The sequence below is a fragment of the Nerophis ophidion genome, linkage group LG18 (assembly GCF_033978795.1).
Source record: "Nerophis ophidion isolate RoL-2023_Sa linkage group LG18, RoL_Noph_v1.0, whole genome shotgun sequence".
Classification (NCBI taxonomy): Eukaryota; Metazoa; Chordata; class Actinopteri; order Syngnathiformes; family Syngnathidae; genus Nerophis; species Nerophis ophidion.
In genome coordinates this window covers 26,958,110-26,971,393 of record NC_084628.1, presented here as the reverse complement: position 1 = coordinate 26,971,393, position 13,284 = coordinate 26,958,110, and the positions used below count along the sequence as shown (strand labels likewise).

At 36.3% G+C, this 13,284-nt stretch overlaps 1 protein-coding gene across 1 annotated transcript in view; it reads right to left on the bottom strand.

Moving 5' to 3' along the window:
* Nucleotides 1-7,179, bottom strand: part of foxo1a (forkhead box O1 a) — an 87,302-nt gene extending 80,123 nt beyond the window's left edge. The window contains exon 1 of the mRNA XM_061877873.1: nucleotides 6,106-7,179. Coding sequence (XP_061733857.1) covers nucleotides 6,106-6,675 — 570 coding nt within the window. The 5' untranslated portion in view covers nucleotides 6,676-7,179. The remainder of the gene's footprint in view (nucleotides 1-6,105) is intronic.
* Nucleotides 7,180-13,284: the final 6,105 nt, after the last annotated feature.

The following is a 13,284-nucleotide window of genomic DNA, read 5'->3' as shown; positions in this document are numbered from 1 at the left end:
GGACAAAGGTTTGGGGAGACCGTGCACGAAGCCCGCCAGGGACAAACAACGGTGACGTGCGCGCCTTACGCAACAGAGGATCTCTTTGAACTTTTGAAAAACTGAAAGGCCTCATGTGTGAACTCGTGTGGCCCGTCACCAAACCTTATCAGGCCTCAAATCAGTGGGAAGAATAAACTTGGATGCATTTTGGTTTAAGATGCCCCCAGAGAAAGGCGTCAAAAGTGAAATACGACAAACGTGAAGCTGGAAAAATAACTTACTACGATACGTAATACAAACCCCGTTTCCATATGAGTTGGGAAATTGTGTTAGATGTAAATATAAATGGAATACAATGATTTGCAAATCATTTTCAACCCATATTCAGTTGAATATGCTACAAAGACAACATATTTGATGTTCAAACTGATAAACATTTTTTTTTTGCAAATAATCATTAACTTTAGAATTTGATGGCAGCAACACGTGACAAAGAAGTTGGGAAAGGTGGCAATAAATACTGATAAAGTTGAGGAATGTTCACCGAACACTTATATTGAACATCCCACAGGTGTGCAGACTAATTGGGAACAGGTGGGTGCCATGATTGGGTATAAAAGCAGCTTCCATGAAATGCTAAGTAATTCACAAACAAGGATGGGGTGAGGGTCATCACTTTGTAAGCAAATTGTTGAACAGTTTTAGAACAGCAGTTCTCAACGAGCTATTGCAAGGAATTTAGGGATGTTACCATCTACGGTCCGTAAAATCAAACAAAAATTCAGAGAATCTGGAGTAATCACTGCACGGGGCGGTATAGCTCGGTTGGTAGAGTGGCCGTGCCAGCAACTTGAGGGTTGCAGGTTCGATTCCCGCTTCCGCCATCCTAGTTACTGCTGTTGTGTCCTTGGGCTAGACACTTTACCCACCTGCTCCCAGTGCCACCCACACTGGTTTAAATGTAACTTAGATATTGGGTTTCACTATGTAAAGCGCTTTGAGTCACCTGAGAAAAGCGCTATATAAATATAATTCACTTCACTTCACGTAAGCGATGATATTATGGACTTTTGATCAGGCTGTACTGCATCAAAAACCGACATCAGTGTGTAAAGGATATCACCACATGGGCTCAGGAACACTTCATAAAACCACTGTCAGTAACTACAGTTGGTCGCTACATCTGTAAGTGCAAGTTAAAACTCTACTATGCAAAGCCAAACCCATTTATCAACAACATTCTGAAACGCCGCCGGCTTGGCTGTGCCCGAGCTCACCTAAGATGGACTGATGCAAAGTGGAAAGGTGTTCTGTGGTCTGACGAGTCCACATTTCAAATTATATTTGGAAATAGAGGACGTGGTGTCCTCCAGAACAAAGAGGAAAATAACCATTCGGATTGTTATAGGCGCAAAGTTGAAAAGCCAGCATCTGTGATGGTATGGGGGTGTATTAGTGCCCAAGGCATGGGTAACACACATCTGTGAAGACACCATTAATGCTGAAAGGTCCATACAGGTTTTGGAGCAACATATGTTGTCATCCAAGCAACGTTATCATGGATGCCCCAGCTTATTTCAGCAAGACAAGTGTTACAACAGCGTGGCTTCATAAAAAAAGAATGCGGGTACTTTCCTGGCCCGCCTGCAGTCCAGACCTGTCCCTCATCGAAAACGTGTGGCGCATTATGAAACGTAAAATACGACAGCGGAGACCCCGGACTGTTGAACGACTGAAGCTCTACATAAAACAAAATGGGAAAGAATTCCACTTTCAAAGCTTCAACAATTAGTTCCCTCAGTACCCAAACGATTATTGAGTGTTGTTAAAAGAAAAGGTGATGTAACACAGTGGTGAACATGTCCTTTCCAAACTACTTTGGCACGTGTTGCAGCCATGAAATTCTAAGTTAATTATTATTTGCAAAAAAAAAAAAAAAGTTTATGAGTTTCAACATCAAATATTTTGTCTTTGTAGTGCATTCAATTGAATACGGGTTGAAAAGGATTTGCAAATCATTGTATTCCGTTTATATTTACATCTAACACAATTTCCCAACTTATATGGAAACGGGGTTTGTACTTTGTCCTGGTTGCTCAGTACAATATGGCTGGTTGAAGCTTTACGTTTGGCCTGCCGAACATCCTGCCAACCATTCAGACTAGGGTTCATCATGTGTGTAACATTCTCGCCACCCGGCAGGGGGCTAAAGCGAGGTATATGTGTCACACAGCAGTGGGGTGAGGAGTAGAAGACTGCTCCAAAAAAATGGCACTATCGACAATGAAAAAAGTCAAAATGAATTGCGAAAATCTTACTTTTAGCAGTGACGGGACAAAAAAGTATGAATGTTCTGCCCCGAGTAAGTGCCCCAGTCAATGTTTTTTGTTTTGGACATTTTAAACGACGGACACTGAAATCCAAACATCACAAAACTTGGTCAGATCTTTGTAAACAGATATTGTGCATAAACAAATTTTGTTTGATATGTGTTGAAATCGCTGACTTTGTGCTGTCTTTAGTATCCGTGGTTTTGTCCGAGTAATTTTCTGGCGATCCAAGCTCATTTAATACTTGCAGCGCCGAATTTGACCAGTAGAGGGGGATAACGCTACACCTCAGGTTTAAGTCTGTGCTGTGGATGTTGTTTACTTTCTATATGCGTATTGCGTTCATTTTGTGTATTGTTAACACTAAATCTTCTATTTTATTGGTGCAAAATACACAATGGACGTTTTACTTTTTTAATGTTGGTTTTATGTTTCTATTAAAAACCTACACGAAGGAAGAGGTGTAAATGTAAAATAATTCGAAAAGGAACATCGATCCTTCGAAAGCGTTGTTTCTTTATGCATATTGAGCCGCTGCATCGCCTCTGAGCTGGTGAAAGTTACATCTATATTATTAATATGGCCTCTCACCTGGATAGTAGAAGGTTGTGGACATAAACCCACAAGTTGGTCAACTTTGACATCCAACTCGGCGATAACTACATAAAAAATGCTAATTTGAGGCACATTTGTTCAACCCTTCTCAAGGATTACAGTTACTTTTTCATCTAGACAGGAAGGTTTAAACATCCCATTCATTTACAGTAGGTGTACAGTAGGTGATTGTTTTATTATGTTTGTACAAACCCTGTTTCCATATGAGTTGGGAAATTGTGTTGCATGTAAATATAAACGGAATACAATGATTTGCAAATCATTTTCAACCCATATTCAATTGAATGCACTACAAAGACAAGGTATTTGATGTTCAAACTCATAAACTTTATTTTTTTTTGCTAATAATAATTAACTAAGAATTTCATGGCTGCAACACGTGCCAAAGTAATTGGGAAAGGACATGTTCACCACTGTATTACATCACCTTTTCTTTTAACAACAATCAATAAACGTTTGGGAACTGAGGAAACTAATTGTGGAAGCTTTGAAAGTGGAAATATTTCCCATTCTTGTTTTATGTATAGCTTCAGTCGTTCAACAGTCCGGGGTCTCCGCTTTCGTATTTTACGCTTCACAATGCGCCACACATTTTCGAAGGGAGACAGGTCTGGACTGCAGGCGGGCCAGGAAAGTACCCGCACTCCTTTTTTACGAAGCCACGCTGTTTTAACACTTGTCTTGCTGAAACAAGCAGGGGCGTCCATGATAACGTTGCTTGGATGACAACATATGTTGCTCCAAAACCTGTATGGACCTTTCAGCATTAATGGGGCCTTCACAGATGTGTAAGTTATCCATGGCTTGGGCACTAATTTCACCCCCATACCATCACAGATGCTGGCTTTTCAACTTTGCGCCTATAACAATCCGAATGGTTATTTTCCTCTTTGTTCTGGAGGACACCACGTCCTCTGTTTCCAGATATAATTTGAAATGTGGACTCGTCAGACCACAGAACACCTTTCCACTTTGCATCAGTCCATCTTAGGTGAGCTCGGGCACAGCCAAGCCGGCAGCGTTTCAGGATATCGTTGATAAATGGGTTTGGCTTTGCATGGTAGAGTTTTAACTTGCACTTACAGATGTAGCGACCAACTGTAGTTACTGACAGTGGTTTTATGAAGTGTTTCTGAGCCCATGTGGTGGTATCCTTTACACATTGATGTCGGTTTTTGATGCAGTCCCGCCTGAGGGATCAAAAGTCCGTAATATCATCGCTTACGTGCAGTAATTTCTCCAGATTCTCTGAACTTTTTGATGATTTTACGGACCGTAGATGGTAAAATCCCTAAATTCCTTGCAATAGGTCGTTGAGAAATGTTGTTCTAAAACTGTTCAACAATTTGCTTACAAAGTGGTGACCCTCACCCCATCCTTGTTTGTGAATTACTTAGCATTTCATGGGAGCTGCTTTTATACCCAATCATGGCACCCAACTGTTCCCAATTAGTCTGCACACCTGTGGGATGTTCAATATAATTGTTAGATGAGCATTTCTCAACTTTATCAGTATTTATTGCCACCTTTCCCAACTTCTTTGTCACGTGTTGCTGCCATCAAATTCTAAAGTTAACAATTATTAAAAAAAAAAAAAAAAAAAGTTTATCAGTTTGAACGTCAAATATGTTGTCTTTGCAGCATATTCAACTGAATATGGGTTGAAAATGATTTGGAAATCATTGTATTCCGTTTATAATTACATCTAACACAATTTCCCAACTCATATGGAAACAAGATTTGTATATATTGTTTAGCACAGAGCAATACTGCTAAATGATGCTTAGTGTTTCACTAAAGTTGCATGTGTTTAGCACACAGCTTCTAAAACTTGTAGGTCATCCTCCTTATTTTCAGGCTCAAAAATATAAGTTTCTGGATCCTCATTTGTCCCAAAGTAGTCTTTGTTGTCTCTCATCAAGTCTGCTATGATTAGAAGTGCTATTGTTGTTTAAGGAAAAAGTGAACATTGTGATGCTTTGTTGAAATTAATGTGCCGCCGTATGCTTAAAATATGTAAATATTACATGTTATATAGATTAAATATATATTTACAGCGTCCATATAAAACATTTATGGAAGTTTTTAGAGGGCTTTATAGGCTCTTGTGATTCACTTTAAAAAGCAGTTCAAAACACTCGACTCGTTCGTGAAAGTCACATCTCTATTCTGAACTCCACTAGAAGACTCGGGATAAACATTTTATTTTTTTTTAACTTGAACACATATGTACATATATGTGTGTATACATATATGTATATATATATGTATATATATATATATATATATATATATATATATATATATATATATATGTATATATATATATATATTTATTTATTTATACAAATATATACATATATAAATATATATACTGTATATATATACACATACAAACACATATATGTATATATACATACATACATATACATATATACACATGTATATACATATATGTACATATATATGTGTATATTTATACATACATATGTACATGTATACATATATTCATATATACATAGATACATACATGCATATATATATATATATATATATATATATATATATATATGTATATACATACATATGTGCACATACATACATACATATATATGTACATACATACATACATATATATGTACATACATACATACATACATATAAACACATACATACATACATATATATGTATACACATATATATACACATATATACATACAGTATATACATACGTATACATACATATAAAAATATACATATATACATACAATCAGACATACATACTGTACATATATACATACATACATACATGTATATACACATGAGACATATACATACATGCATACAGTAATATATACATACATACATACATATGTATACATATATACACATACATGTATACATTCATACATGTATACGGTGTGTAACATATATATACATATGCATATGTATATACATGCACACATTTATACATACATACATACTGTACATATATATGCATATATACATACATACATTTATATAATAAATATTCAGTCTTTAAATTCCATCTTAGATTGAGAAAAAGAAGAGACAAATCAAGTCCTTCCAAAAAAACAACTTTGTTGAAGAAAGTCCACAACAAAGTGACCTATTCCCAGCGTGTCAGACCCACCAAAAGAGAAAACCAGCGCCTACCTTCCACCCGGCAGAGCTGTTGCTGTCCCCCTTGTCTTTGAAATAAGGCACGCTCTTCACCATCCAGTCGTAGATCTGGGACAGAGTCAGGCGGTTCTCCGGGGAACTCTCGATAGCTTTGGTGATGAGGTCGGCATAGGACATATTCCCCCACGCGTTTCGCCGGGAGGAGCTGCTCTTCCTCTGGGCAGCGGCCGCGGAGGAAGACGAGGCGGCCGGCGAGGAGAGCAGGGGCACCTGCTGCTGCTGCTGCTGCTGCTGCTGCTGCTGCTGCTGCTGCTGCTGGAGCTGCTGATGCCGGTGGACGCACGTCGTCTCCCGACACTGGAAGTCGGTGCACAGGAGCACCGGCTTCTCCTCGCGTTCCTCCAGGAGGCTGAGGTTGTTGATGAACTCCACGTTGCCGGCCGGCTCCTGTTTGACGGACGGCACCGGCGAGGAGGTGTTGGAGTCGCCCGGGTTGGTGAACTCCGGCCGGGGCAGGGGCCAAGTGCACGACCGGGGCCGGGCCAGGGGCTCGAAGTCCGGGTCAATCTCCACCAGGTGTGGCTGCTGGGCCGCTTCCGCCATGGTCGACAGGTGATGTTGCCAGGTGTTACAATGACATGTACGAAACGTTGCCAGGTGTTACGATGTCATGTGCGAAACGTTGTCAGGTGTTACAATGTCATGTACAAAATGTTGCCAGGTGTAACAATGTCATGTGCGAAATGTAGCGGTAAAAAAAAATGCTTGCGAGGTGTTACAATGTCATGTACGAAATTTTGCCAAGTGTTACAAAGTCATGTAGGAAATGTTGCCAGTTGTTACAAAGTCATGTGTGAAATGTGGCGGTAAAAAAAAAAGTTCGCTGTTCCGGAAAAAAAGAAATAAAGAAATGTCCTGGAAACGCGGGGCTCCGCCTGGGCGCAAGAAAGTCCTCTTTGGACGTCACATCCCAAACGGATTCGCGAAGTTAAACCTGTAAAGGCGAAAAAAAAGGCGTAGGGTTTAAAAAATAAAAAAAGGTCGTTTAAGTGCGCGGCGTCGCCTGTTGACTGAGTGTTGTCAGCGTGGAAGGACTTTTACTGGAACCAGCCTTTGGCGGCAGGCCACGCCCACCTAGATTGGCAGCCGCGGGTAGCCAATGACTGGCGTTTGGGGGCGGGGACAATGACAAGAGGCACTGTTATCATTCTTTGGCTTGGTAAACACATCAAGGGACACAAAAGTATGGAGTGAAATGACAAATGCCAAACACACAAAAATGTTTTTATTCACGTCCAACGATCTGCGAGTATAAACAACAACTATTTTCTTCGATTAAGACAACTTTTTTCAAGTAAAAATGAAAAAATCTAATTTATACATTTTTATCATGAATTGATTAACGTGGACCCCGACTTAAAGGCCTACTGAAACCCACTACTACCCACCAGGCAGTCTGATAGTTTATATATCAATGATGAAATATTAACATTGCAACACATGCCAATACGGCCTTTTTAGTTTACTAAATTACAATTGTAAATTTCCCGGGAGTTTCGTCTTGAAAACGTCGTGTAATGATGACGTGTACGCAAGACGTCATGGGTTTTAAGGAAATATGAGCGCTGCACACACACACAGCTAAAAGTCGTCTGCTTTAACCGCATAATTACACAGTATTTTGGAGATCTGTGTTGCTGAATCTTTTGCAATTTGTTCAATTAATATTGGAGAAGTCACAGTAGAAAGATGGAGTTGGGAAGCTTTAGCCATTAGCCACACAAACACACAGTGATTCCTTGTTTAAAATTCCTGGAGGTGAAACTTTACAATGGATCAGAGCGCGGTCAAGCAAACATGAATCACGACGGAATGTCAACCAGCAGTTTTCGGTGAGAAAATTGTGGTAAAAAGTCGCTTCTTACTGGAGAAAAGCTGAGCTTGTGCCATCCATAAAGCTGCCGTTGGCTCCCCTGAGATATTGGCGTCAAGACACCCGTGGACGTACACCTCCGACTATCAGGTACTATTTAACTCACTAAAACACTAACAACACAATAGAAAGATAAGGGATTTCCCAGAATTATCCTAGTAAATGTCTCTAAAAACATCGGAATCCGTCCCAATGCAATCCCGTTTTTTTTTTTTTATCTTTTTTTTTTCTAGTTAGCCGCTATCAATATCCTCAAACACGAATCTTTCATCCTCGCTCAAATTAATGGGTAAAATTGTCGTTTTCTCGGTCCGAATAGCACTATTTGTTGGAGGCTCCCATTAAAAACAATGTGAATATGTGAGGAGCCCCCACACGTGTGACGTCATCGTCTGCGACTTCCGATAGAGGCAAGGCATTTTTCTTAGCACCGACAGTTGCAAACTTTATCGTGGATGTTCTCTACTAAATTCTTTCAGCAAAAAAAATTGTAATATCGCGAAATGATCAAGTATGACACATAGAATGGACCTGCTATCCCCGTTTAAATAAGAAAATCTCATTTCAGTAAGCCTTTAAACAAGTTGAAAAACTTATTCGGGTGTTACCATTTAGTGGTAAATTGTACAGAAAATGTACTGTACTGTGTAATCTACTAATACAAGTCTCAATCAATCAATACAAGTAAAAAGAAATGTTGAATAAAAAAAATATTATTAAATTATAATTATTAAAGTTGCGTGCATAAAAACAATTTTCTCCAATTAAAAAAACGATTTTCAATGATGAAAACACATTTCTTCAATTAAAAAAAACGTTTTGCAAGTTAAAAAAAATAATTATCAGCAAGGAAAAAAAACGATTCGTAAGATAAAAACATCCATCCATTTCCTATACCGCTTGTCAATTTCGGGGTCGCGGACGGCGCTGGAACCTATATCAGCTGCTTTTAATTGGTTGCAGGCCTGACCGTGGTAAATTAATTTTCATTAATTAAGATTTATTATTCATAAATATAATATTTTCCGAGATAGAGAAGGGGTGTCATTTATAGCCCCAAATTAATTTTTAACGACCCGCCACATTTTAAAAATACTATTTAAAAAATACATATACAAATATGAAAACATAAAGAAGTACAATAAAAGAGGGAACAAGTGAAATGTACGGCGAAAAAGTTGCAATGTTGACTCTAATAACAAAAAGCTGCCATGCAGGCTTATTTTATTTATTTTTTTTAAACTGTCATTTACTCGAAAATTAATAAAATAATGAATAAAAATCAATGTTGTTATGAATTATTGACCTTTTTAAGGATTCACTTATTTTATCATTGATCCTATTCCACTTTGGAATATTTTTTGCGAAAAATATTGCATATTTTGTGTGTTTGCCATATAAAATACAGTTTTTGTTGACAAAAAGGGGAAAAAAACAAGAAAGCCATAAAAACATTGTAAAAACATATTATTGAGAGATAGATCTAAAGGTGATCTCGAGACCTAAGTGTTGAAAACAAATGATTTATTTTTAACACTTTTATGAGTGGGGGCTTTTTGGATCCTAAAGAATTTTAGCGAGATTTAATTTGTTAAAACTGTCATTTCTCAATAAACAATATAAAAACAAAATCAATGGTGCTCTGAAAGATTGACACATTTAAGGCTCCAATTTCACATCAAATATTCCACTTTAAAATATTTATTGGGGGAAAATATTGCATATTTTGTGTCATTGCCATAAAAACATGGTTTTCTTCGACAAAAAAGGACATAAAACAGAAAAAAATGTTTTAACTTCATATTGACAGATATACCTGAAGTTGATCTAGAGATTTAACACTAAATAATAAAAAAAGAACAATAATTAGGGCTGATTAGAACCAACAATTTAACTCTTGTGATTAATCACAAAACATAGTTAATATATTACCATAATTGGATGGAAAAAAAAAATATGTTTAGTTATTTATGAGTCCCTTCTTATGCAGTTAATTTGTTTTGTACTTTTTTTTCCTAATCGACCTGACCAAGGCCTTAGGGTTATGTGTTAAATAGATAACAGTCTTTGTTATAAACACATGCTTTCATATAATTTAACACGGTCGTACATTGTAAGTAGGTTAGATAAAGATGGTGAATATGATTAAAAAACAAAAACAAGATTATTCAGTGGCAATATCGGAGTGGGCCCCAGGCCCCTTTATATTGCCAAAGTCGGGTCTAGGGTTCAAAGGGGGTTAGAAACCCTTGTTCTAAATAAAGTTATTAACATTACGATAGCCCCCAAGACATGAAACAACACCCACATAGTCAGCTTTTTAATTAAATATAGTTTTTTTTTTGTTCTTTGCTTAGCCATTTGATTGAACATGCATAAAACAGGCCGAAATGGGTAAAATATGCTCAGAAAAATCAAACTAAAGCCCCTGAAAAATCCACAAGAGAGCAAAGTGGCAAGGGATGACTGTAGCTCATCCTAATTTGGGTCATGGGTGAGATGGATTCTCTCCCATCAGATTTGCATAACATTGTTTTCTAGTTGTTGGATTTCGGCAGTGTGGAGTCGCACTTTGTCATACTGACAATGTTTTTATTATTCTAGGTATTTTGCTGCGCGTGAGGATAAATTGCTCACCTTACTGGCAACTAGACCTGAAAATGAGTCAAGGAACACTTTTTTGTATTTAAAAAAATATATATACATGTATATATTTATAAATATGTGTATATATTTATGGAAATGTCGGTGTGTATGTATATATACTGTACATACATACATACATACATACATACATATATACATATATATATATATATATATATATATATATATATATATATGGATGTATATATATACATATATATATGTGTGTGTATATATATATATATATATATATATATATATATATATACATATATAAATATATATGTACACACAGAATATATATATATATATATATATATATATATATATATATATATATATATATATATATATATTATTAATGTTCTATGTGTTTAAAAATAAAAAATGTTTCTATATATTTATTTATTTTTGATTCACTCTTCTAGTTTATTTTTCTAAATCACATTATCACATCTTTAAAATGTCATTATTTTACTGTACATATATGTATACATTTATATATATATATATATACATATAAACACATATACACATATACACACATATATACATACATACATGTATGTATGTATATATGTATGTATATGTATATATGTGTAAATATGTATATACATACATATATACACCTATATATGTATATATATATATATATATATATATACATATATATATATATATATACATATATATATATATATATATATATATATATATATATATATATATATATATATATATATATATATATATATATATATATATATATATATATATATATATATATATATACATACATATATAAATATATATGTACACACAGAATATATGTATGTATGTGGAGAGACGCATTCAACGGGCCGACAGCGGGCCGACAGCGGGCGGACAGAGGCGTTCTGGACCAAGATGGAGGGCAGGAGGCGGGGCAGGAGGCGGGGCAGGAGGCGGGGCAGGAGGCGGGGCAGGAGGCGGCGAGGAGAGGCGTGACGCACACGGAGCGGCAGGATAACGGCAATCGGAGTCAGGTGCGTAAGACACACCCCTCTCCTCTCCTCGCCACCGCATGCCCCGCCTCCTGGCCTCCATCTTGGTCCAGAACGCCTCTGTCCGCCCGCTGTCGGCCCGTCAGCTGCGTCTCTCCACAATATATATATATATATATATATATACATACATTTTATTAATGTTCTATGTGTTTAAAAATATATATTTTTTTCTATATATTTATTTATTTTTGATTCACTCTTCTAGTTTATTTTTGTAAATCACATTTTCACATCTTTATAATGTCATTATTTTAATATACATATATGTATACATTTATATATGTATGCATATATACACATATATACATATACATACATATATACATAAATACATATATATACACATATATATACATGTTTATGTATATATATAATATTTTTGTCTGTTTATTAAAATATATAAAATGTTTCTATGTATGTATTTATTTTGATTCACTCTTCTAGTTTATTTTTCTAAATCATATTTTCACATCATATTTTTTATTCCTGTTTTATTCATACTGTACTTATACTATAAGTACATTTTATTCCTATTATTTTATTCTTTTTCCTAATAAATGGAAATGTGAAAATGGTGATGTTACTGTCAAAGCATGGTGATATGGCACCACCTTATGGAATGTTGAGAACAAAAACAACAAAATGATCGCCAATATTTCAGAATACAGTAATTCCCACAAATAGTGCAATACTTACATCGTATCATATAACTGACACCGCTGATTGCTTATTTAATAAAAGTAACTCTAAGAGCTATAATAACGAGCCGGTTTTTGAACAGCTCTTTGGCATAAATCCAACCTCTATGATGCTGGAATAATGTACAGTCCAGCGAGATTAATACCCACTCATAGTTATATTGACTGTAACTGGCGGCACTGGTGTATAATTGAAGGGGACCCCGGAAAGGACGTCACTGTTATGCAACGACCTTAAGAAATCCAAGATAAGATTAAGTCAGTGAAATTGTTTCAAACGCGTATATAACAAAAGTAAAACAGCATGAACTGAAATATAATGCCGTTGTAGGATGCACACTTTATACATGGCCATGTTCTCTTGTCTTAACCACCCAGCTGGTTAAAAATGATGCGAGGAGCCTAAAACACAATTAACAAAATAAGTCTGCATATCGAGAATGTACATCACTGTCAGTATACGACAAATACGCAGAAAACCGACGAAGCTCATCACGGTTCCTCACATTCGCTGTACTGTTTGTATTTGATTTGTATTTATATTGCACTTTAAATTCGAAAGACCAATTTTAAAGTTCCAAAAAGTAAAAACGCCATTAAAGCATGAAAACAAGACAGTAAAATAACACAAAAAAATTGCATATGCTTTTATAGTGGGCATTTTGGAAGTTAACGTACATATACAGCAGAAATGGGCAAATTAAGGCCCGGGGGCCACATGCGGCCCGTCAAGCTTTTCAATCTTGCCCGCCGGACATTCTCAAATAATTTTTCTAGATCTTTAAAATGGAAAGTGTCGCTGCCATTATGATGTGCAGTCATGTTTTCTAATGACCGTAAGTCTTCAATGATACAAAGTCTTTCATTGGTTGGTGTGGACAGGCGGAGC